Source organism: Pelecanus crispus, chromosome 1, assembly GCF_030463565.1.
Source record: "Pelecanus crispus isolate bPelCri1 chromosome 1, bPelCri1.pri, whole genome shotgun sequence".
NCBI classification, from domain to species: domain Eukaryota; kingdom Metazoa; phylum Chordata; class Aves; order Pelecaniformes; family Pelecanidae; genus Pelecanus; species Pelecanus crispus.
The window spans coordinates 151,385,896-151,413,390 of NC_134643.1; the positions used below are offsets into that span (position 1 = coordinate 151,385,896).

General features: G+C 39.0%; 1 protein-coding gene across 1 annotated transcript in view; it reads left to right on the forward strand.

Annotated features, from left to right (window-relative positions):
- OCA2 (OCA2 melanosomal transmembrane protein) overlaps nucleotides 1–27,495 on the forward strand; it is a 200,490-nt gene that overhangs the window by 117,531 nt on the left and 55,464 nt on the right. The window contains exons 18-21 of the mRNA XM_075723222.1: nucleotides 975–1,102; nucleotides 6,001–6,060; nucleotides 6,611–6,715; nucleotides 18,183–18,276. Coding sequence (XP_075579337.1) covers nucleotides 975–1,102; nucleotides 6,001–6,060; nucleotides 6,611–6,715; nucleotides 18,183–18,276 — 387 coding nt within the window. The remainder of the gene's footprint in view (nucleotides 1–974; nucleotides 1,103–6,000; nucleotides 6,061–6,610; nucleotides 6,716–18,182; nucleotides 18,277–27,495) is intronic.

A 27,495-nucleotide genomic window follows, 5' to 3' on the forward strand; every position in this document is an offset into this window, starting at 1 on the left:
TGTCCACTGATGCAGTCACTCCTTCCTTGGATCTCTTTCTTCTTTTAACCTACCAGAAAAACACTTACACACAAGCTGTAAATTGAATGGCGTAAACTTTCATGAATCAGTCTTCTATCTTTGAATTTTCTTAAAACTGTGGTTCTTGAAGACTTCTGGAGAGGGCTCACTTTATTTGTCTAACTGCTTTGTAGCAGGGGCTTATTCTCCCTAAGTTACATTTGTTATTTGATTTTAAATTTGTGACTTAAAGTTTTTTGCCAGGAAAGATTGTTGTTATTCTTTCTGCCTTACTTTTTCTGCAATTTTGTGAATCTGTCACTTTCCAACTGCGAATATATGAAATAGGATAAGTTGTATGGAATAGTCACAGCAAAGAGAGAAATAACTTGACGAGTTGGGAGGCTTTATTTCCATGTCATTAAAAAAATCTTAAATTAGGTATCTTATTTTTCTTTTATTAAAAAAAATCTGCTATTTAAGAAAAAAAATATAGAAGAAAGATAGAAAGAGGAGCATCATTCTTAGGAAAAACCACCCAACACCCTTTTGTTTCATGTCTGAAATCCCATTCCATTGTTTAAGATAAATATGTCAGAGGAATCAAACAGCTCCAGAAAGAATTTTAATTGTGCAGAGAGAAAGTGAGCCTTGCTTGGACAGGAGATTCGCTGATTATGTTCTCTGGCTGATTGTGCATTTCATTTGCATTTTCTCTCAATCAGTTACCAAAGTATGTGTCTTAAAACACTTCAGGATGTATGGAGGGATCCTGTCTGGAAAGAGCCTGTTTTGCTATTTGAAGTCAGCCCCTCTTCTGTTTTAAAGATCTTTTCCCTTCCTCTGTTTGTCTTCTAGAGCACATAGCCAGTGAGTCTTCAAGGCCCTGAAAAACACAATACTGTAACTTTTATGTTGTTGGCATGTAACAAGTCTGTGAAGTGTAATGCGTGTTCTCTCTTTTTCTAATGCAGGCTGGATTGCCATGTTGGGAGCCATTTGGCTGCTAGTGCTAGCAGACATCCATGATTTTGAGATGATATTGAACAGAGTTGAGTGGGCAACCCTCCTTTTCTTTGCAGCATTGTTTGTTCTCATGGAGGTAAGATTCTCTGATTTCTAAAGCCTGAAAAGTTACAACTGACTTAAAATGTGGATGATGTTCCTGGGAAGAGGCCTCCTGCAGATTCAATCCTGCTGGAATATTGAAGATCTAGTGTAGTCATGGTAGTACAGAGAGAAATTGCAGAGCGGTGGAAGCTGGCAGGACCTCTTTGAGATTTAATTTTTCACTGTAAGCTTGGTCTCACTCTCTCTCCTTCTGCTGCATTTGCTGAATGTATCTGACACAATCATTTTCATATAAGTGGAATTTTAGTTTCCAGGTTTGTTGGTGGTCTATGTGTGTTGATAGTTTATATGTATGTATGTGTTTGTTTTGCAATTATTTAGACAAGTGATAGGAAAAATAGAAGAAGAAGAATAATAAACCAGAGTTGAAAATACTCCTAATGCTGTCTGCTACATGCTGGCTACCAAATGGCCTAGGAGATTTCATAGGAGTATGGTTTGAAAGGATAATATCACTGAATTTCAGTTCGCAATTGTAATTTAAAAAGATATTCAGTACTTGAAATGGCTGGATATCTTGCTGTGTAATTTATTTGTGCTTGTCTGCTTGACTATTAGAAACAGTCCAGCCATGTTTGTATCCCATTTTATTTACTGTTCGATGCTTTTGTATAGCCTGAGAGGATTTATTTTACCCCAAATGTTTAGATAATTCTTTGTATGAATACTCACATTTACTTGTCAGTTAGGCTTCTGTGCATTCCCTAGGATGCTTGTATTTTTCAGTTGTTATTTGTTGCTTTAAATGTTGTAGAAACATGACTGACAAAATGCAAGTGACCACTGGCACTGCCATGGCTAGTGAATTGTCTGAGTGAAATTTGCTCACACAGCCTCCTTCTTCCACCACCACCCCCCCCGACAGTAATTGCAAAAAGCCCAAGAATTTGTAAATTGGGATCTATTTTTTAAAAATCACCGACAGTAAAAGGGACAAAATTTGAGGCAATTACAAACAGTAAATAATTCAACTAACTCTAATGCCAAACTGGAAGTCAAAATCTGGACTTCATTCTGGACGCTTGTAGGATGAATGGAAACTCTGATTATCATTAGGAGGCTTGTTTGGGAGCTAGTAGGTCTAAAATTCATCAGAAAATGTTGATTTATTGTACACCTATTAGCACAGGCAGTTTGTAGTTCTCTGTGTTATTGGGCTCTATATATCCTTGCATTTTCTAGCTCTTATAGGGAATCTATGGAAGCCATGTTTATTTTGTCTGCTGCTGCTGTAACAGTTTATTAGTTGCATTCCCTGATGTATTTATTGTTTTAGCTTGGATTGAATGGTTTTGATTTGAGTGCTGTGTGACTGCACAATAGCATAGTAAAACATGCAGGAAGTTATTTGCCATTTACTGCCAGACTTTGGATACGACTGTTGTAATTCACTGAACTTCGTTTGTATGGTTTTTCAGGTCACCAGTGAATAGTTTGCTAGCAAAAGAATATTTTTCCTCGCTCTGTAGAATAACAGCAGTTTAAAGTCATGAAAGAAATTTGTACACATAATCAAGAAAAAAAGTGAGACACACCGAATTCTTCCCTATAAATGAATGAGAAAAATGTTCTAAGTGTCATTGCTGCTAATTTTGGTCTGAATCTATTATCCTTTGGATTAGCAGGAGATGACAGTCCTTGCCAAGGCATTTTTCTTTCCTTTAGGTTAACAGTGTCAAGAAGAAGTGAGTCAAAACAAAGATATGCACTGAAGTATAAGAAATCTTTCCATGGGTTAGACACGCAGCAGTTGTCAGCTCATTTCCTTGTGGATCACCATTGGTGATCCTTCATCTTAGAGGGTTCCCAGTTTGAAGCTATTTCCTACTGCTATAAATGTTCCCTTTCCTACTACAAGGCATATTTAAAAGCCTGTGTGAGGCTTAGGCTGCAAGTAATTTTGGAAAATGTGAATTAAGTTACAGCGCCATGGGGGAACTCTTGGAGGTTCTACCTTTGGCTGCTCATTGGTCCAGTCTGGTAGATCTTTTGCAATGAAAAAGTTGGAAACCCTTTGGAGCTCTGTTGTTTTCTATTGTGTTCTTCAGGTAATTCATCTTTACAACTGTCTTTTTAGTCCTTGTTCACAAATGGCTGTTACAGGTTACAAAATTTTTCTGCTGCTTCTTTTTGTGACACAAGTTCCTGTGCCTCTCAGGGATACAGTATTTTGTTCAATTTTATAGTCAAAATTGACATTTTACCTTAATCCCTTCAGGCAAAGTTTATTTACAACAGTCATCATGATGTGCTGTCCATAAGAGGGTTTCACACAAATTTCTGTGCATGAATTAAACTTTGAGCTAAAATGGTATGTGATTTTTTTTCTGCAGTAAAACTCTATTTTGAGCTGTCAGACAGGAGTTTGTATGCGTGAAGGCACCAATTAATGCAGTAATACTTATTCCTCTTCAAAGGCACTGGAAGATCCAGGAGACCCTCTGTGCAATTTACACCCGGGGGGGCCAGTGGCAGGGTACTAATTGCTGACTTTCACTTAGGTGTTTGCAGGCAATTGGCCTGGATGTTGTAGAGGTATCCTAAAGTTGATGACTGTCATCATCTCTAATAAGATGGGCTACCTGCAGACTGACTGTCTTGCAGGAGTGATGTGCATGTCCTTCTTTCCCTTCTGTCTTTCCCAAATATCTCTTTTGTAGTACCATGTCTGGATTCCAGAACAAATTTTGAGTGTTACTGAAAAGTAATATGTTGTTTTAATAGATAATTAAGTAATAAGCCAGCAGTGTTAACTGAATGTAAATCTGAGCTCTGGTTGCTGACAGCTATGTGTTAAAAAGTTTTTTTTAAAGTGTGAACTGAAAGCAATTGCAGAAAAAATATTACAGTTCATTAAAAATACTGCTTTTACATACATTTTAAAAGTCACGTTCATAACCTTTGAGTTGACAAAGCAATACAGATAGCTTAGAATGAAAATGGTAACTTAAAATTATCAGCAAGAATTAATTTCTTAGGAAACTTTCACCTGGGAAGACAAAGTCATGAAAAAGTCAGTGTTCAAAAAACAGGTAGACCTGGCACTTTGGGACATGGCTTAGTGGACATGGTGGTGTTGGGTTGATGGTTGGACTGATGATCTTAGAGATCCTTTCCAACCTTAATGATTCCTAGTTTTTACTTTCATTAAAAATAATCCAGCCACCAAGCCAGGAAACATGAAATTGCTACTCTACCCTTAATTGGTTTAGTGGTGGACTTGGTAATGTTAGGTTAATGGTTGGACTGGATGATCTTAAAGGTCTTTTCCAATCTAAATGATTCTATGATTCAATGAAAAATGTCAATTTTTTTTTATTAAGGTAAGGTGTATGTGTGTGTATTTAAAAGTCTTACCACTTGTTTTCTGTGTGCTGAATCTTTAAATGTAGGTAAACGTTTTCTTGTGCAATGCATTGTTAAAAGGAAGTATAGTTTCTGGGCCAAATTTAATATGTGGTGATACCCAAACCACTAGTGTTCAGCTGCTGCCTGAATGAGCTGCAAGTGCAGGAATTGCTGGTCTGAATGACAGCCCCTTTGTCACTCTGACATTACCATGTCTTATACCACACCAATCGATGCCTATTAGGATCTTTGTCCATCTCTGTCATGGAATTTGACAGAGTGGGAGTTGAATGGTTTTTTTCCACTGATGTCTCTAAAGGGCTCTGTCTGACTGCCAGGTGTGCAGGTTATACTGAGTTTTGTTGTGTGAATACTGACTTCTGCGGCTCTATGTGGGAATGGAGTCAGTAAGTGAGACATCACAGCTGACTGGTTCTTTGTCATGGCAGAAAAAAATGAAAAGCAGCCAACCAGCTTGGTCCAGGCTGAACCAAAAATGGTGATTTTCTCCCCCGAGAAACTGAAAAGTCATAAAATAGATATATCCCATTCAATCTGAAAATAGTACTTCATTCTGGACACTTGTAAGAAAAGAAAACAAAACCAAAGTGAATTAAAGGGTAGCTCTCATGAGTTAAAATTCTCCCTTCACCTTGTAGTTTGAGGGAATAGATCATTCTCCTGGGGTGTGAATACTCAGTTTATATTCTCCTGTCTGCCCAAGGAGAGATCAGAGCAATCACCACTAGGCTGGAGTCTTGCTATGTCTTTCCATCTGTGGTAGTAACCGTGGTTGTATGAGATTCTATCTGAGTATCCTGTATGAATAGGAATGGCTCTCGCAGGGAGGACAGAGCACTCTGGTCCAGGCTGTCCCGGGCCCAGTGCTTACAGGGCTCACCTCTTCAGTTCGGGTGCCTGACATGGGGATCGGAGAGCTGGTTTTCCTGCCTTTCAGGTGCTGCTGCCTCTGTGCCAATTTCTGCTCACCCAAGATCTCTGGCCTGGTTTTGGCAGCTGGGTACTGTTGGTCTTTTATGGGTCTGAGGAAGCTGTTTCACAGAAGCATGTATTTTGCTTTCTCTTTTCTTTGTCTGAGACTGAGCATGAGATGCCTAATTTCATCTGACCTTTTAAACACATGGTATACTTCTATCTATATTGTGGTTTTGGGGAAGTTGGTTTAAAACTGGTTGTATTCAGGTATTCAGAAAACATGTATCCACAGAAGAATGTCATCTTTAAATTTCACCCATTCTCTGGTGCCTGTGGCCCACACTCTTAAGTAATCCCACCAATCACTCCAGCACAACCAACCCACTTCTGCAAATACAGCTACTAATTCCTGCTGTGCCTTTTATTTCTACCAATTGCAAAGTTGCTGTAGAAGCTGCATGAGATGAATATCAATATCTTGTGAATAGAAAGGAATTGTTGCATTTGCCTACATCCATGGGAGAAAAAAAAATGTAACTGCATCAGGTACTTCACTAGTTAATATCAATGTCTTTTTTTTTTTAGGCTTTGGCTCATCTGCACTTAATAGACTATATAGGAGAGCAGACAGCTTTGTTAATAAAGGTTTGTTTAAAATATTTACAGTTTTTTAACAGGTAAGGAAAATAGTTTTAGTCCAATAGAATAATGAATAATACCTTCATTTTGAATTTAATGTTAATGATTACATTCCTGCATCAGCAATATCAAGAAAGCATGTTATACTTTGGCATGTGTAATATTTAATATGTATATATCTGTCCACAGCCAGAACAAACATAGCCATAAATGCAAAAGGGAAGCCTTTTCTATAGTCTAAAAAACCCAAGAAAATATAAAGAGCAAAAGAGGAAAATTTACAGTTGCACAGTTTATTTCCTGTGTGCAATGTAAGTACGACTATTAGAAATATGTGTCTTTGCATTTCCGTTTGTTCAAATTTTCTTGGAAAAAGAACAATATTGTGTCACTAAATGTCAGGCTATTTTCTTTAAGATGCTTTTCCTATCTCAGAGCCTGAAGGAATAATAAATGTTGATAAATTAAAACTGTGGAGAATGTGCAATTATGCCATCAGGGGGACAGAGCAACACTGATCTCCTCAAAGTTGCAATTTCACCTCTCTCAATTCCAGGTGGTTCCTGAGGAGCAGCGCTTGGCAGTGGCCATCATTTTAGTGCTCTGGGTGTCTGCTTTGGCCTCCTCCGTGATCGACAATATCCCCTTCACGGCTACAATGGTAGGGGTCTGTGCAGCACTTGCACCTCTTCCTCCTGGTGCTGGCGAGGGAGCTGAGCTTGCTGATTAAGATTTGCTTTTTTTTTCACCTTTGCTGTGTTGCAGTTCACTTTATCCTCTAAGGTTGAATCATAATTGCAAGCTTATTCATACTGTTTAGGCGTCTAGCTGGCCATTGCTGCCAACATTCGCAGTTCACTGTGGAACTAGATCCACTGTTTTAGCTGTATTTCTGCACTTTCCCTGTTATAATCACATCCATAGCTGAAAAATAAAATTGTCTTTTTGATAGAAACTGTCACTAACCATCTGCTGCTATCAATATTTTCCCTCTATGCACTGTGTAGTTACGCTAATGCTTTTTTAACACCTGAACCTTTTATTGCTACCTTACTTATGTAATTAGTTTAAAAAGCAGGAAATAACGTTAACCATAACAAATGCTTACCAGCAGCTGAGTTTTAATATCAGAAAAGTATCAAATTATAACAAATTAGGGCATGATCCGATAGGTTTAAAGTGTTTAAAGTGCAATAATCCCTTCATTATACTGTAGGAATGATTCATTGTTACAGCTTGTTCTCAGCTAAGTATGTTTTTTTCTTCCATTGTTATTGGGTGGTCATGTCCACCCTTAACCTGTGTCAAGGGTTAAGACACTTCTTATAGGGCATATGAGAGGTTGGACAGATTTGCAACTGCTCTATAATTATATGTTAATATAGTATTTTGGTTTGATTACCGTGGTGTTTCCTGTGGAATTATATTGATTTAACAACAACAGACTGCAAGCAATAGGCATGAAGGGAAAGATTAGTTCAAAATGAGTCACCTCCCAGCAAACTCTTGAGGACTATTAAGCAGTAGTGCCGAAATCTTATCTTCAATGGTTTTGCCTCACATCCAGCTAGTCTATGAAAATTGGTTTGGAGCAATACCAAAAGACACCTGCATGCACAATGACCAAAGGGTCTTTTACACGTTTTGAAAGGAACCCTCTTTTAAAGAAGTATGTTTTGGGGAATGGGACTGAAACATAGAAATATTTTGGGATGCCTAAAGACCACTTCTTCTGTGTCTTTGAGGGAGTGAAATACAGATGGACAGGAAAGGATTCCTGCCAAGATTTTAGAATTTTCAAATGTATATTTTTTTCATCCTGTTCTGGGCTGAACCTAAGAGACTGCTACAATTTTTTTTTTTCTTTAAAATTAGGTGGAGAGAGGAGGGAGGAAGAAAGAAAAATGCAGGCATTCTCATCTATACAAGAGCAGTCATTATGTGTTAAGACATTAATGTGTTATACGGCAGACCAAAGCTGAGACCTAGCATCATCTAGCTCAATGAATGGGCTTGTACTTTGGTCTTTGTCATTCTACATTAGAAAATACTTACATAAAATTCCTAAGTAACTAAGTCCCAAGTTCTTACGTAAGATTATATAAACTTTCATTTAAAATTTTTTGTTTTCTTTGACTCTGGGTTCCTATCGTCAGAACAAGCAATATTTGGTTTTGGAAGGGTATTTATCACTAGATATGCCAAAGTTATGAACTCTTGATGAGGAATATTACATATATTGAACTCAGCTCTTTCGTAGAATAGCTTTTTGCAAACTGGGGACTCTGTGTGTGTGTGTCTAATAAACACACAGTGCAAAAGGTGTTTCTTAGATCTCTGTTTATTTATCGACTTGTTATTTACAGAATCAAGCTGTAATTATTAATAGCAGAAAAGCATCCACACAGCAAATTCACTTACTCAGCCACATAGTTCACTCGCACATTCACAGTTACCCAGTTGAAAAGTTTCTATACATGAGTTTGGTTTCATATGCCCTAGTGATATTGGAGTAGAGGGCACCTGCTAGGGTGTAGCCATGAATGATCCTCTCCATTCTTGGCAGAAGGTGCTGGCTTCACAGCTGAGCCTGTGCTCATAATTATGGAAGATGCAGATGTACTGACTCCCTCCAGTGAAGCCCTCCAAAAGATTCATAAATCTCCTTCAGTGGTGAAAAAAGTCTGTATGACAATGGGGCAACAGCTCTTGTGATTTTTGCAGTCATAGACTTGATGGACCAAGTACTGGCTAGGGATATGGGACCTGTCAAGTTCCTCCAATTTTTTGAACCTACAAATACAAAATATCTGGGTGGTTTCATAGCTATCAGCTATATGCTGTGACTGGGCAAAGAGTGTTTGGAGGATGGCATCAGAGACGTCTGCCAATAGTGGATTTCCTCATCCCAAGCTGGTAAGCCACTGACCAGTAGGAGTCAGGGGAACCCAGGCTCACAGGGTGACTGTCTATTTGACTTGTACATGGATAAGGATTCCTGAAACATCATGCAAAGATGGTGAAGGGCTTGATAGCAGCTAACAGTCAAGGGCACCAATGAAATGTTTTCTGCATTAGAAAGGTGAGTATCCAGTGCTTTCTGTCCCATATTCCAGGGATGAGACAGTCCTGCCAGTCTCAACTGTTCTGATTTTAAGTCTCCAGCTGACTGTGGGCAAACTACCGTGATGGCAAGGGTACCTAGAAAGTCATATCACTCCATTCTTTCACGGGTGGGAAGGTGCAAGAAGACAGGCATCAGTTCATTCATGGGATGTTCCCAACACTGCCTCTGTGTTGCTGGATAAGGTCTTCTATTCATCCCCTACAACACTGTGCAGTGCACGTTGTCCAGGCTTGGAGCAAGGAGATGGGATGAGCTATGCACACTCAGTGTAGTAACTCAGAAATTGTATGAAAGTGGACAGAAGTAAGGGTCTGCAATGCGAGGCGACTGACCCCCCTGGACTGAGGACACTGTAGATAAGAAGAGACTCAGCTCCAACTCTTTCAATCTATTACACCACATTACTTGCTAATGTAGAAGTAGCCCATACAATTGATATGTATTTTGACCCAGGACCTGCCTGAGAAATTGAAGAAATATGCAATTCCACTACAGCGTGTAAGAAGGCCTGAGGCTTGACTTATGAGCTGTATAGCTGGAGGGGGGAAAAAGAGAAAATCCTGCGATAGCTCTGTAACTGTGATACTGTGTTTCCTTTAAAAAAATCAAGTTGAAGGATGGTTGTCCAACTTTTCATTTCAGCTTCTTTGTTTATACTAGTGGGATAAACAGATTCATAATGACTTGCTTTGTGTATAGAAAAAATAAAAATGAAAAAAATGTGAACTCCTAATTAATGGATCTTGAGATTAAAAATTTCACTTTATCTGTATTTGGATAAAGTTGACTGGTCCATTTTAATTTTCAGATTTGACAACGTTAAAATTTATAGCTGGTTGATTCCTACCTTAACAGGATGTGAAAGTGGAAGCTGTAGATAAATATTTAAAGCAAGTAATTAGAATATGAATATATCTGAGCCAGCATTACAAAGAATTCTAGGAAACATACTGTTTTATGAACTGAAGTAATGAAAACAAGTAAGGAAAATGGTTTCCTAGAAGAAAATCTAGGTATTTTCAAGAATTGCTAAGTATCTATGTAGACAAGTTAGGATTCTTCCTTATCCTAAAACAGAAACACAACACATTATCTGCAGTCTTAAGAACAAAACCTAAATATTTTCGGTTATTTTAAGATGGAAATGTTTTAAGGTGCAAAATATTCATGTGTTTAAACATTATGAACGCATTGATGTTTTTCAGCAGCCTTCAGCACCAGCATCATGGAGAAGAATTTTCCCTTAATAAAAAGTATGAAATTACAAAAATAAGATTATTTTAGTATTTGAAGCATCTTACCCTCAAAATACCTTTTCAGTGCAACACCGTTGTTGGTCAAATTCTTTGTTGCTCTAGATGAGTAAATCTGGTATAACCCCACCATCAAAATTGTCAGTACCATATGGAATTCATGGACAGAGGTTGCTAAACTGAAGTCTCAGCAAAGAGCTCAGAACACAGCAAGTATTTTAGGCTACAGAGGATGCTGTAGAAAGATAATTGTACACATGAAACAGTGGAATGAGTTTCTGAGGGCACTTAGCTCATCATAGGTTGATTACTTTTACTGTTTATGTCTTGGTGAAATTCTGTGTTAAACTAAACTAAAGCGTTGGAGCTGTACAAAGACAAAACAGTCTTCAGAGTATCTTCCAGTTGCTTGTTTCACGTAATTTGTCCTGAATGCAAAGATCATGAACTTCCCCAAAACAAGATAAGATTGAAACTTGCTTGATGAACTGCAATCCCAAGACTTTTCCTTTTTCTTTAAGCATTGGAGACTGAAGATCCAGCTCCCTAATTAAATAGATGTTTATATGAGTGAGTGTTTATTGCACTTCATTGCATAAGAATGCCTGGCAATTGTGATAGGAAAATTAATCATTTTTTGCCAATGTGTAAAAAATGTACTATAGCAAAATATTTTGAGTTTGAGATATATTTTGTGGGAAACTCCATGAACTCTGACTGTATGCAAAACACTATGTTGCCAGCAGCAAATCTAATAGATATAGATATATCTGGAAGTTGCTTAAAAAACACCCACAAAGTGTTAAGTCTCACACATTTTAATTCTTGAATGGCAAGTTGTTTTCATGTTAGGTATTCAGCTTTCTTTGTCTGAAGAATAATGTGGTGAATCATGTAGTAAGGCTCTACGTGTCATTCTATTAACACTCTGATATTTTCCCTCTTTTTTCAACAGGCTAAACTCAAAATGACATTCCTTGACAGTCAGACTTATTTGGTTTTAAGGCCTGCATTTTCCTAGTATTGTCATTTAAATAGTCATGGATTTCTGCCCTTAGAATGTTAGGTGACATGATTTTATTACCAGTATGCTCTTTAGTTTAATTGACATGTTTTATCAGCCACATATGCTGGAGCCATCTGTTTATATTTTTCTTTTATTACCAGAACTAAAAATATAGCCATAGTAAATCCTCAGTTTAGCTGAGTGTAAATACTATTTCCTCAATGTAGAGTAACAAAAAATTTCCATTAACCACCTGGCTAGCAAGGTGACTTAGTCTCTGACAGGTCTTTGTTAGAAACCAGATAATTTTTGGCCCACTATTTGTTGCCTCTAAAACTATCAGAGGCTTTTCATTTGCAGTTGTGAGTATTTTGTATGTATCTCATGTGCTTAGTGCCAGTTTTATTTTTGGATCATCTTTGCCTTCTGCCCTGCCAGAGTTTTCCATGCCCTGCCTTTCAGTGCTTGATAAATGTGTAAGACTGCCATAGCTGTCTGCAGAGACAGACCAATCATCAACAATTTGGGAAACTACAAATGTTTTTTCCTATTAATGCATATTCTCTGCACTTTTCACAAAAGACATCTTTATGACATGCAGTTCTCAGCAAAGTGTGTGCCGTGAAATCCGATGGTGCAGAGCAACAATAATCCCTAAAATAAAGATGTGAATAGCTGTTTCATTGTCATTTTGCACAAGTAGACAAGATGGGCAATATGACCTGATGCCTTCTACTGTGCTGCATAAGATAAACTTGTCTAAGTTACCCTTCTTGCACAATGGGGGTATGTGATTACTTGTACAAGTGTTATCTTTGGGAAGCAGAAGTAGCTGAAAGCACTTCACCCTGCTGTTTCTTATGAGTCTCCTGCCATCCCAGGAGGAGATGCCCACTGATAGAGCAGGACCAGTGCCCCTCCACTATGGTCTCCTCTCTGCATATCCAGGATCCAGCTAGTAAAGCTAAATCACCATTTCTGCTTGTATTTCAGAAGAAAGTCTTCATAGTTTCAAAAGGTCTTCCTTCTTCATCTCCTTGACTGGTGGAATGACATACTTATGAGAAGGTTTTGTCATAAAAATAGGTGAATAAGGTAAAGGTTGATTCTTGGGTAATTTGGAGGCTTGGAAAAGAGACTGTGACAGCAAGGTGTGAAAATGTTAGCTCTTTGGTCATGGTTTTGCTTACAAAGTTTATGTATATAAAATAAAATAGGAAAATGTGAAAATAAAATATTCAAGGCTTTCCATTCCACTTCTGTACAAACAGGACAGGAAGGAACAAGGCTTGGGAGGTGTCAAGTAGACCCCCTCTGTGAAGCAGACAACAGAACTGACGTGCAAACATTACCACCAGTCTCTTAACAAAAAGGGGCTGCATACCGCAATATAAATGCAAGGATTGTTATGAGAAAACTAACAGTATTTTATGAAATTTAGCTTAGTAGTAATTGGTGTTTGTAATTCTAGTTTAAAATCTCTCTGTTTTCTCTTTTTCAAAGCCTTCATTTAAAGTAAAAATTGAACTTCCTTTCTTTTTGATTGTTTCATCTGGCTTAAATATTGAGGATGTTAGTGAGCTGAGAGGGATGAGAAGAAATATGCTGTTCTGCAGAATCATATTTTTTGAGTCTGAATTAATTTCTTATAATATTAGTTTTTAATACATGATGTTCTTCTACCTTCTTCTAGGAAAGGTAGATAATTTATAACAGTAATAAAATCCTACTCCATTTTTAAAAGCTTGCAAAACTGATTCAAGATTAAAAACAGTGTGCAAGATGAAAATATATACATTTCCATTTTTGTTCTTTTTATATTTGTAACACATCCTGTGTATATAAACAAACATTTTCTTCACAAGGATTGATTTCAATTAGGATAGTTATATAGACAAATGTGCCAACATCTGTAGACACTTGCGTTGTTATCTGTGCATAAGCTTATATCCTATATATATAATTCATATAACACCCTATATAGAATCAAGATTAATGACTAGCTCCTTTCTGTATCAAGTCTTTGAGGACATTCTCCTTTTTCCAGGTACAATCAGTATTTCTTACAGTTGTATTTTTCTGTTTCACTGGAGGTGGATAGTCTTACAATGGTGGTAGGTGAGAGGGATTTGCTTTTTCTCTGTTGAGCTACATCACTAATTTTATATGAATCCTGACAATCAAACAGCAATGTGGGGTGGTTCAATGTTGACATTTCCAGCAAAATTATCAAGTTTTCTAGAAGCTAGTCAAACAGAGATTTTATCCTGGTAGGATTATCGAAATAAAGGGTGTAAGACATAAATGCTACTTTCCTGATAAGACATTATTATGCTCCTTCCAATATTGATAAGCGTGTTGTTTACACAATCTGGAGAGGGCACAATGAAGGAAACATGAGGCTTCATAAGCTTTAACTTTTGTGTTTTTCTCTGTTGAGGGGCAGCACTTCAAAAAACTATGAAAAAATCTGCATTCCAAATATGTTAAATCATTATGACAAAGGTATTGTACAATACAGGCATTACAATACATGTACAATACAATACAATTGCAGGCAACTATATCTCAGTTTGCAAAGTATCCTAACTTGGAGTGCTTTTGATGCTATTGTAAATGCCTACGGCTTGAATCAGAAAGAGTTGTAGAACCAATTCAATTTTTAAAAAACATTGAAAACTACAGTGAAAAGTTTCCTTCTAAACTTTTTATGTTTTGCATTTCTGTTTTTAGTGCTTAGGTTAACTATAACAGTAGATAAAGTTGAGGTTTGAGGTATTGATAGCGCAAAAATGTTGCCCACACATAATTGCATGAAGGAATGTGGCAAAAAGTGTTAAAAGGTGGTTGTGGGGGAAAAGAGAGAGGCAGGTTCCTTTGTAACTGACCCTGTGCATGATCCTTATCTATTAAAAATGCTCAAGCAATGAGAAATATCCATTGGCTTTAACTGATTTGCAACATCTCTTCAAGAGTTCTTGCTGATGATCAAGTTTCTTAATTCTTCATTTTTGGAACAGGAAAGTTCTTAGGATGGAAATTAAAACAATCTATTTGTCTTATGCTTACTTTTAGATCAAAAGAATTAGATGCCTGTGACTTTTTGAGACCCTGTGGCATGCAGTTGCTACACAGGATAGCCCAAATTTGGAGTACTTTATGGATCAACTAAATATTTCCATCTGAAACACTAGAAATATAACTGAATATTTTGCATTTATGTTTCATGTGGTTATTCAAAACTGAAACTTATAGTGCAACATTCCTTGTTAGAAATACCTCTTCTTTACAAGGGATATAAGCATGTTAAATCTAACTTCAAGCAAGTGTTGGAGTCCATAGGACTTCCATTCCCTTTCTGACTTACAACCATTATTCTTTGGGAAAGATAAATTCCTTTAAATAGGGAAAACACCCAAATTTAAGTGTATACAAATATGTATTGCTAAGGCATGTTTCAGTTTTTGTCCCTTGCTGCAAAACCAGGCATTTATGGGAGCAGATATTCCTGATCTAGCCCTACTGCCTGTTAATGCATTTAGGAGCATGACATCACTGACGATAATTTTAACATAGATAATTAATTATTATGAATCCTTTTAAAAAGAATTCACAGTATTTCTAAGTGGAAGAAATAAGAATAAAGTCAGGGAAATAACAATAACACCAGTGGGGTCAAGTGCATATTTGAGCTCCTAAAATACTTTGTTGGGTTTAAGAATTTAAGAAATGGAGATTCAAGCACATTACACAATTGCACCTTCTCTTGATACATTGCAATGTATCTTTGTGTTTCAAAGAAGACATAGTGAGTTGAAACCTTTGTTCAGCAACTTTCTTCTGGGTGGTTTCTGTGTCTTCTTTCAATAAAAATTTACAGGACACTGAGAGCTCCTGATGTTAAACTCCTTCCCTATACAGAGAACCAAATCTTCTGACGGGAGTATTATGCATATGTGGCTGCAAATACCTAGAAGAGAGTTACCTCATGGACTTTCTGTCCACAATCTCTGTTTTGTTTCTTGCTTCCCCTGTTCTTCACAGTGTCGTAATTAGGGAGGGGGCTCCTGGGGGTCTGTAGGGCTCTGCTTTCTGCATGGTTCCCACCAGGGGGGTGTGAAAATGGCCTTACTTGCTCTGCACTTGGGACCTGGCTGGCAACAGCTTTAGGACTGACCTCAACAGCAAGAAAATAGGATACTAATTTTAATCCACTCTACTTACCCACCTTCTCTGTGCTGGGCAGGGCACACACAAGGAGTTGTCTAATTTAAAAAGGGTTTACTAGTCTGCATAATTCAGGAATGTGTCCTGCAACAAGCAAGTTACTGTAGTACCTCAGGATACTTGCAAATAATTCCAAGGAACTAAATAATCATTTTTGGTTCTCTGGTCAAAATTATATAGTAAGAAAAAATGCTTTATTTAGGTTGAGCAAGATGGTTTATCCTGTGATTTCAGTATTTGTGTTTAAACTTTGTTTTATGGTGAAACACAACATTGTTTTGAAATAAATATAAAGTAGAATCATAGAATTATTTAGGTTGGAAAAGACCTTTAAGATCATCAAGTCCAACCACAAACCTAACACACCACCACTAAACCATGTCCGTAAGCACCATATCTACACTTGAATTGCCTGGGAAGATCCAGGCTCATAAAAGTAACTATTGTCACCACCATTATCAGTGGATCTTTGCTACTTCATTTTTAGAGATCCTGCTTCCAAAACATTGTTTTAGATGCACAAGTTGTTTCTTTCCTGCATATGTTAGTGCTTGCTGTAGTTTTGACATCAGAGATGGGCTAATTGCAGATCATAGAATCATTTAGGCTGGAAAAGACTTTTAAGATCCTCAAGTCCACCACTAAACCATGTCCCTAAACACTACATCTACACGTCTTTTAAATACCTCCAGGTATGGTGACTCAACCACTTCCCTGGGCAGCCTGGTCCAATGCTTGACAACTCTTTTGGTGAAGAAAGTTTTCTTAATTTCCAATCTAAACATCCCCTGGTGCAACTTGAGGCCATTTCCTCTTGTCCTATCACTTGTTACTTGGGAGAAGAGACCGACACCCACCTTGCTACAACCTCCTTTTAAGTTGTAGAGAGCGATAATGTCTCCCCTCAGCCTCCTTTTCTCCAATTTGAATTGCATATCATGTTCTGGCAGTGATGGTTTGAGAGAAACAAAGTTTGTGGGGAGAAATGAAATCTTTCATGACTATTTCATGGGAAAAAAAAAAAAAAAGACAAGATGCTGAGCATGCTGACTCTTTAGGCCTTAAAATAGAAATTGATATCTTCAGGCAATGTACAATTTAAGATTAATTGTTTAGACATTAACTTAACTAGGTTAATCAGAGGATTTAAGAGGGATGATTAGCACCACTGGCAGGAGGGAGGGGGAAAAAGTTGTAACTCTTCATAAAGCCTATATATTGCTCCATACCAAAAGAACACACACAGTCAGTAAAGGTGAGCATCAGTCAGCAATCAGTGAAAACATTTTTCAGGAAGGAGCTTTGCCATCTCTGATATTATACCCCTTAAGGGGGACCTGTGAAATACATTCAAATGACAAATTGGAGGATTAAAAGTCATAACTCTATTCACTACTTAATATCCTGGACTCTGAGAAAGCATTAATTTTAAGGCATATCACAGCTATTTCCACAAATCCCTTCCTGCTTGATCTCTCACTTTTCCACATTTGCTTATTCTTTCTCTCTCTGTTTTGGTCCCATAAACCTCTGTGCACATTAAAAACAGGTTAATAATGTTATCACCTCTCCCCTTGCTAATGACCTCTCTACAGGTACTGATTACACTTTTCTTTCAAACCAAGTGGTTACACAATTAAGTTGAACTCAGACCAGGTTTTCCCAACTAAGGCGAAAGTTGTTTAGCTTTGAAAGGTGTTACTGACTGAGACCTGGTGCTACTAGAAAGCCCGCCTGCTGTATTTTTGGGCTCTATACCAATTGCCTGATGAAGTCTATTATGTCTCCCTACAAGCCTCATTTGACTTTTCAGGTTTTTTTTTTTTTATTTTATTTGCTAAAAAAACTAAATGAAATTCATAAAACTTGCAAATATTTCCCAGTGAACTAAATCTACATTATCTGGTAAATGTTAGAATAAAAAGTAAAATAACTCAGTTCTGCTTATGAATTCAGAAACCTGCCACATTGATCTTTCTTAATTTTTCCCTAACAGATCAATTTGGATTATAACAAGGATTCAGGAATTTTTTAGTTACTGACACATGATCTACAGCCATCTTGTTTGTGAAGGTCTGGACACCTCTTACAGTTATTTCCAGCAAGAAGAGGGGATATAGCTCTGTCCTTTAGGTTTCAAGAAATGGGGGGCAGGAACTGATTTATAGTCACTGTCAGTTCCTGTTGAACTAGAAGGATCTAATGGGAGGCACTCATAATTTTAAGAGATCCACAGTTTTGTCAGCAGTACCTGTGCCAGGCTTGGCTAATGTTGCCAATACCTCCTCTTTGGCTTGTGGGACTAACAGAGTCAATGGGGAAAAGTGAGCACAGAACAAGAATATGATGCAAAGATACTAATTAAAGAAAAAAAAAGAAAAAAAGAAAAATAACCCAAGTTATTCTTCAGACTTGCTGGTGTTTTAAGTTGTTTACTTCAATTATTTTATTTATATTGTGCTGATGGTTGGTTAATGTCTCCTGAATCTCTCTCTCTTTTCTTCTTAAACCACAGATTCCTGTGCTTCTCAACCTCAGTAAAGATCCCGATGTTAACTTGCCTATGAAACCATTAATCTTCTCATTGGCCATGGGTGCATGCCTTGGAGGTAAGAGTCTATGTGAGAAAGCTGACATAAGATAATAAGTATGCAATTATGGCATGTATAAACTGGCACAATAGGTTCAATGATTTTATTATGCAAGGCATAGGGAGGGCCTGATCCAGCTCTGTTTGACTTCAAAGGACTCCTGGATAAGGAGCCCAGTCACTGTCTGCTGCTACAGTAGGATTTTTGCAGTCTGTGTTTGAAGCCCATATCTGCATAAAATACAGACACACAAAGAAGCAGTCCAGATGGTACTTATGTGGTTCTGATCTTTTGTGAGAGAAAATACAAAGATACATTTAGCTTTCAGAACAGAGACCCATCATTGCTCATTGAAAAGATGCAGAAAATATATAATAACTGAGATCTGAAGGCTTGATTCAAAGTCTACTGAAGTCACTGGGAGGTTTTCTGGCTGGCTTACCGAAATGGTTTGAGTATCCATTTGCTGACCTATTTAACACTCCTCACTCTAAGGAAAGACTTTTTGAAGTCTTTGGGAAATGTACCTCTAATAATGAAAGCTAATAGCCATTCTCCTAGTGCCCATCTTGGTGTTAACTGGGATTTCTTGTATTGTCAGTGCATTAGCACAAAACAAGTAGATGATTTCATTACTTTTTTTTTTCTAAATTGAAAATGTACCATGTATGTCTTGTAGGCCCAGGATTTCCTCTTTACTTGTTATAACAATAAAAAAGAATAGCCATCCAGTAGTTTTTAAATTAATGTTTATACTTATGAAGGTGTTACAGTACAGCCTTTCCAAATAGCAAGTGTACTAAGTGCAATTTAAATGTGTAAGTTTTTAATGAGAAATAAAGTTAGTATTATTTTTTTACTACTGAGAATTTTAATGCTAAATACATTGTGTTGGGCTGTGTTTTGATCCTTAAATATTTGGGTAGTTAGGTTAAATAAAGTTAAAAGGGATAAAATGGTGCTATGCAATGAATCCACCCCTTCTCTCCCTCCATGCCCCTCCAAATAGTTTCCTTGACATTACAGAGATTAAAACTAAAACCAGTTTTGTGTGTAATACAAGTTCTGGTTTGTTTATTTAGCTAAGTGATTGCTAGTACAAGTGACCTTATGCCTAACAAAGATTATTATGATGTAATTTAAGATTGAATTTTAAGAGCGTGTTGCAAAGGCAGGACAATTTATACCAAACTACAGTTATTCATTTGAGGAATATCTTTTTGTACTCATCATTACTCATCATTATATTGTGACTTTAATCTGTTCCTCTTTAAAACCAATGATTTGAATAATCAACATGTCTTTATATAGAACTTTGCCATAAAAATATCATCTTTCTTCACAATTTGCTGATCACTGAACATACTCTGATTTCATTAAACTTTCAGATTAAAAATAAAAAAAAGCATAAGGAATATGAGGTTGGCCAGATTATGCTGACATATTCTGAGTGGGAGGCACTTCACTAGCTTTGGAGCCTTTACAAATCTCAGCTGATTTTCCTAAAGTATCAGTTATCATCTTAACCCAAATTCCTTTAATTTGATTTGTTGAAGGGCTGCTGGGATTTTAACAGAGACATCTGTGTGTATGCAGTATGAAACAAAAGTAAAAATATAAGCAGTACCATAGGAATTATTTGAATTTAAATCACTAGAGATCCATAGGATGTGCCCAGGTGTTCAGATAGGCTCCATACAAATATTTGGATAAAAAGTTAGATCATTATCATTATTAGAAAAACCTTAGACTCTCCGGACTGTGTTCTATTACGACAAAGCTGAGCATATGCTAAGTTATACTGGAAAAGGTCTCATAGGAGTGTTAGCTTGAAAATTAATGCTTCTGACTTCCCATGTCAAAACTAAAAGCTTATTGTTAGGGAATCACAGAATCATAGAATCATTTATGTTGGAAAAGACCTTTAAGATCATCCAGTCCAACCATTAACCTAACACTACCAAGTCCACCACTAAACCAATTAAGGGCAGAGTAATAATTTCGTATTTCCTGGCTTGGTGGCTGGATTATTTTTTAATGAAAGTAAAAACTAGGAATCATTAAGGTTGGAAAAGACCTCTAAGATCATCAGCCCAACCATCAACACAACACCCCCATGCCCACTAAACTATGTCCCCAAGTGCCACCTCTGCCCGTTTTTTTAACACTTCCAGGGATGGGGACTCCCGCACCTCTCTGGGCAGCCTGTTCCAGTGCTTGACCACTCTTTCCATGAAGAAATTTCTCCCAATATCCAATCTAATCCTCCCCTGGTGCAGCTTGAGCCCATTTCCTCTCATCCTATCGCTTGTTACTTGGGAGAAGAGACCAACACCCACCTCACTACAACCTCCTTTCAGGGAGTTGTAGAGAGCGATAAGGTCTCCCCTCAGCCTCCTCTTCTCCAGGCTAAACAACCCCAGTTCCCTCAGCCGCTCCTCATAAGACCTGTGCTCCAGACCCTTCACCAGCTTCGTTGCCCTTCTCTGGACATGCTCCAGCACCTCAATGTCTTTCCTGTAGTGAGGGGCCCAAAACTGGACACAGTATTCCAGGTGTGGCCTCACCAGCGCTGAGTACAGGGGCACAATCACCTCCCTGCTCCTGCTGGCCACACTATTCCTGATACAAGCCAGGATGCTGTTGGCCTTCTTGGCCACCTGGGCACACTGCTGGCTCATGTTCAGCTGGCTGTCAACCAGCACCCCCAGGTCCTTTTCGGCCAGGCAGCTTTCCAGCCACTCTTCCCCAAGCCTGTAGCGTTGCATGGGGCTGTTGTGATCCAAGTGCAGGACCCGGCACTTAGCCTTGTTGAACCTCATACAATTGGCCTTGGCCCATCGATCCAGCCTGTCCAGATCCCTCTGCAGGGCCGTCCTACCCTCAAGCAGATCAATACTCCCACCCAATTTAGTGTCATCTGCAAACATACTGAGGGCACACTCAATCCCCTCATCCAGATTGTTGATAAAGATATTAAAGACTGGCCCCAAAACTGAGCCCTGGGGAACACTGCTTGTGACCAGTCGCCAACTGGATTTAACTCCATTCACCACAACTCTCCGGGCTCAGCCACCCAGCCAGTTTTTTACCCAGTGAAGAGTACACCTGCCTAGGCCGTGAGCCGCCAACTTCCTCAGGAGAATGCTGTGGGAGACGGTGACAAAGGCTTTGCTGAAGTCCAGGTAGATGACATCCACAACCTTTCCCTCATCCACCAGGTGGGTCACCAGTTCATAGAAGGAGGTCAGGTTGGTCAAGCAGGTCCTGCCTTTCATGAACCCATGCTGGCTGGGTCTGACCCCCTGGTTGACCTGCACATGTCTGTTGAGCGTACTCCGGATGAATTGCTCCATAATCTTCCCCAGCACCTGATCAGAGATCAGGCTGACAGGCCTGTAGTTCCCCAGGTCCTCTTTCTGGCCTTTCTTGTAGATGGGCGTCACATTGGCAAGCCTCCAGTTATCTGGGACCTCCCCTGTTAACTAGGACTGCTGATAGATGATGGAGAGTGGCTTGGTAAGCTCCTCCGCCAGCTCCGTCAGTACTCTCGATTGGATCCCATCCAGCCCCATAGACTTGTGAGTGTCCAGGTGGTGTAGCAGGTTGTTAACCGCTTCCTCCTGGATTATGGGGGCTCCATTCTGCTCCCTGTCCCTGTCTTCCAGCTCAGGGGGCTGATTACCCTGGGGATAACTGGTCTGGCTATTAAAGACTGAGGCAAAGAAGGCATTAAGTACCTCAGCCTTTTCCTCATCCTTAGTGACAATGTTCCCCCCCATATCCAATAAAGGTTGGAGATTCTCCTTGGCTCTCTTTTTGTTGTTAATGTATTTGTAGAAACATTTTTTATTATCTCTTACAACAGTGGGCAGATTGAATTCTAGCTGGGCTTTTGCCTTTCTGATTTCCTCTCTGCATAACCTAATGAGATCCCTGTACTCTTCTTGAGTTGCCTGCCCCTTTGTCCAAAGGTGGTAAACTCTTCTTTTTTCCCTGAGTCCCAGCAAAAGCTCCCTGTTCAGCCAGGCTGGTTGTCTTCCCTGCCAGTTCGTCTTACGGCACATGGGGACAGCCTGCTCCTGTGCCTTTAAGACTTCCTTCTTGAAGAATGCCCAGCCTTCCTGGACCCCTTTGCCCTTCAGGACTGTCTCCCAAGGGACTTTACGAATCAGTGTCCTGAACAGGCCAAAGTCTGCCCTCCGGAAGTCTATGGTAACAGTTTTGCTGCCCCTCCTCCTTACTTCACCAAGAATCGAAAACTCTATCATATCCCGAGACGGCCTCCAACCATGACATCTCCCACAAGTTCTTATCTGTTTGTAAACAGCAGGTCAAGTGAGGTACCTCCCCTGGTAGGCTCCCATACCAGCTGTGTCAGGAAGTTATCTTCCACACACTCCAGGAACCTCCGAGACTGTTTCCTCTCTGTTGTGTTGTATTTCCAGCAGATGTCCAGCAAGTTGAAGTCCCCCATGAGAACAAGGGCTAGTGACTGCGAGTCTTCTGCCAGCTGCTTATAGAATGCTTCATCTATCTCTTCATCCTCCTTGGGTGGTCTGTAACAGACTCCCAGCAGGACGTCTGCCTTGTTGGCCCTCCCCCTCATCCTTACCCATAAGCACTTGACCTTGTCATCACAATTGTTGAGCTCTATACAGTTGAAACACTCCCTAACATACAGAGCCACCCCACCGCTTCTCCCTCCTTGCCTATCCCTTCTGAAGATCTAATAAGCTTAAGCCATCCAGTGCAGCACTCCAGTCATGAGAGTCATCCCACCATGTTTCTGTGATGGCGACTATGTCATAGCCATCCTGCTGCACAATGGCTTCCAGCTCCTCCTGTTTGTTCCCCATGCTGCGTGTATTGGTGTAGGTGCACTTGAGCTGGGCTATTGATTTCACCCCCAAAGTTGCCATGCCATCCTCAGGCTCCTCTCTAGTGAGCCTGGTTATATCCCCTTTCCCCTTTGAACCTAGTTTAAAGCCCTCTCGATGAGCCCCGCCAACTCATGAGCGAGAATCCTTTTCCTCCTTGGAGATAGCTGAACTCCATCTACTGCCAGCAGGCCTGGTGCCTTGTAAACCTCCCCATGATCAAAAAAACCAAAATTCCACCGATGGCACCAGCCTCTGAGCCGCTTGTTAATCAGCTGGGCTTTCCTGTTCCTTTCAGTATTCTTCCCTGCCACTGGTGGGATTGAGGAAAACACTACCTCTGCTCCTGATCCTTCAACTTATCATCCTAGTGCCCTGAAGTCCCTTTTGACTGCTTTTGGACTTCTCTCCGCAACCTCATTACTGCCAACCTGCATAACAAACAGAGGGTAATAATCAAAGGGCCGTACCAGATTGAGGAGTTTCTTAATAATGTCTCTAACCCCGGCCCCAGGGAGGCAGCAGACTTCCCTGTGGGATGGGTCTGGACAGCATATTGGGGCCTCTGTTTCCCACAGGAGGGAATCGCCTATGATGGTTACCCTCCTTGTTTTCTTAACAGGGGCAGTCATAATGCGTGGGGCTGACTGACTCGCCCTAGGCAACCTCCTGGATGGACCTTCACCTACATCCTCATTTGCCTGGCCCTCAAGTTCCAGAGCCCCGTATCTATTGTGTAAGGGCAACTGGGAAGGTGTGGAAAAGCTTTTGTTTTAAAAGATCTCATAGCCCCCACCCCGAAAGTGAGTGAAAAAGAGCTTTTTTTTTAAAAAAAGAAACCGTTGATGGCCTTTAAAAATTATTTCCCAAAGAAAAGTCTTATCAACACTGAAGTGGTGTGAAGGAATTCTCAAGGTAGGCTAATCCCATTGTGGAAGAGGTAGATGACAATTATATCATTACTGCCTGGTGCTTAAGGTAAGAGATTGGATCTCATCACTGCTCATGCAACCAAAGGAACTTGGTAAACAAGATGTTTTGTAGAAGACTCTGATGAAATTATACATTATAACTACATATTTTAGGGTTAGTTGTTTACTGCACAATGCAGAGCTTCAGTTCTGGTAATTTGATAGCATTTCTGGGGTTCAGGGTAAATACTGTTGTATGCTTATGTGTCTGTGAAGGGAGCGTTAGCATTTGTGCCTGTCTTGGAAAATGCCATGCAACATTTTGTCCCGAAAAATTTCCAGTGGGTGCAATTACTTTTTTCTACTGTCAGAAAGTGCACAGGCAGCTATGGGGTTGGAAGATGATAGGATGCGAAAAGACAGTAATTTTCCTTCATTGCTTTAGCTGTTGTTCTGGAAATGAAAGAAAGATTGAGTCAATCTCAAGGAAGATCAAGAGACCCTCGCCAGTATAACTGCCACATTGTTGTCATCTTCAGCAGTGTCTCCCAAAAGAGAGAGCTGCTGCTATTAAATTTCTGTCTTTCATGGCTGTCGTGGTTTAACCCGGCAGGCAGCTGAACGCCACACAGCCATTCGCTCCCTCCCCCCAGTGCGATGAGGGAGAGAATCGGAAAAAAGGTAAAACACATGGGTTGAGATAAAGACAATTTAATATGACACAAAAGGAAGGGAAAAGAGTAATAATGATAAAAGAATATACAAAACAAGTGATGCACAATGCAATTACTCACCACCCACTGACTGATGCTCAGCCAGTCCCCGAGCAGTGGCCATGTCCCCCTGGCCAACACTCGTCATTTTTTTTTGTTTAGCATGACATCATATGATATGGAATATCCCTTTGGTTGGTATTTCTCTGCTACAGTGACTATTGCTGTGGTCCAAAGGGGACATTTTCTGCAGTTTATAGTTTTACACTATTTTTCTTTGCTGTATATTTTCCTGGAAAACAACACCTGAAAATCATCATTGTCATAATTCTGCAGAAAGAGGCAATCTTTAGGATGCATACAGCTGTCTTATTCCAGCCACGCAATCTCGGCTGTAGCCTCTACTTCAAGAAAGGAGGTAGGAGGAGGGGGCTGCTGGCACTTTTCTTCTAACCTTACAGGGTCAAAGCCCAGGTGTGAATAAAATCCATTATCCACAGGACATTGTGCTAATTACAGTTGTTAAAGGAGTGCAACCCACAGTGTAGCTAAACAGTGGGATTTCTCTCAGTGGTCCAGTGCTATAGCTATTCTGCCTCTTGGCATCCCTCCTTCGGTCCCTGATGCTGATGGGGCTTTGCACAGTGGAGTATCACTGATTTATTATTCCTGCTGATTCTGCTCAATAAAATAGTAAACTAGTTTTAAAGCTTCAGACACACTGAAGGTATAAACCTAGAAATATTGTTTATATTCCTAAATCAACCCTCCTTCTTTGCAATATGAGGGAAAAGTTATAGCTTTCAATAAAACATAAAATATATTAAAATATATAATAATATTATGAAAAAAGCCCAACTGTAGATCCTTTGAGGTTATTTTATAGTTACAATAGATTAAACTTGTGTAAGACTTTTCAATTTGAAAGATTAAAAATGTCTTTCAAGAACCAAATATATGGTGTAAAAATATAGCAGTTAAGAGGAGCACTATTCAGCTCTGTTTTTGAAATTAATTGTTGTATACAATGTTTAATTGAAACTGTAGGAAAATTTTTTAGTGAGAGAATATACCTACCTGAGCTTGGTTTTAAGCAGGACACTGGTATTGGAAGTTCTTGTTGTTTCTAAAGGAGTCTTTTAATGATGAGAAATTCTGGGGCTTATTTTAAAGCTTTGTGGGTGAGACAGCCCTGATTTAGATAAGTATTTTGTCTATGGATATAAAACTCATAATCCAAATCAAAGGGTGGTGTTGTAGGAAATGAGAGTGACTTGAGATCTTTCAAAAGGAAAAGGATGTTGCTGCTCTTGACTTTGAAAGGCAGGCAAAACAAATAAGGAAATTTAGGAAGTGTCTCACAGTTTTTCTTTAAAGACCTCAGTGCAGTCTTTAGCAGTATTATGCCTCTAAATTGTATGGACCTAGAAGCAAAATACAGCAGGTATTTTGTATGTCTTACACTAACATATGATTTGCTTTCTGAGTTTACTTTGAATTGTTTCTGTGAAGTTTGCAATGATGGAAATGAGTAATGTGGACATAAACTGTGATTGCTGTCCATTAAATGGTGGTACTCCTTGCTAGTTCTTAATGAAGATCTCATTCAAGTGTTAACTGAAAGTTTTGGGGTTTGTTATAGCATGAAGAAGAGCATCATCAGATATAAGCACAAGGAATCTTTTCTCTCGATTGATAATTGAGTGCCCAAACTATCCTCTTGCTGCTTTCTGGAACAGCCAGAATCTGTAACTGTCTATAAAAACCCAGCTGCTGTTTTCCTTAGCACTTTCATGACATTCAGACTCTGGGCCATCTTCACACTTTTTCAGTATCAAGTTCTTAAAAAGCCCAGCAGTGTGGTAAAGTTGTTGGTGTGAGAGCCAGGCTCATTATCAGAGTCCCTGCAGAGAAAGGAGATTCTCTAATCTTTAAGATTACCAAAGATAATCCTCTGCAGCACATAAGATATACAGAAGAAAGATGTGAATGTAAAATGTAAAACCAGCTAAAACTGAGTGTGTTCATTTGACAGACGTACCTTTTTCTGTATTAAGGCAATATCAGAGGCCTGCTTGGCTTTGAGACATTGAGTTAATATGGAAACAAAAGCCATATTAAGCCTAGTCAATTTTTCTCAGCAAGGCCATTTTTCTAAGCTTGAAAAGAGTTACCTTGTCAGACATGCATATATAGATTTATGTATGCTATTAAGGGTGAAATATGAAGTATATGGGGTAAAGGATGCTGTTTCAACTGTACTGATGAGGATTTAGTTTGGATGGTAAATCTTACATTTAAAGATGGAAAAGAAGAGAGCTGTGTGTAATATGTAGAATTCTATTCTATTTTACATTGATTTAGAAAAAGAATTTATACCCAATATCAAGCTCACTTGATTATAATGCTTGCATTACTGGTGAATTTGAAATGCTTGTATTAATGGTTTTGAATCTGTGTAAAATAACTGCATGCTATAAAGTTCTGCAAATTGGAGATAGAATAATGATCAGAGATGACATCGGAGAGTCCTACAAAGCATATGTGTAGTTTTGTTTAATTTTATTTACTTGCTTTGTGCATTTGTTTATCATAAATTACAGAAGGTTCTTTCTAGAAGCCTTGGCCATTTCTGTTTTCAGAATAATATAGAATATTCAAACTCGTTATGTTGTATTGGTGAGCTGCTGCAACACGAGAATACAGACTCTGCAGAGCTGTCAGCAGAAGAGG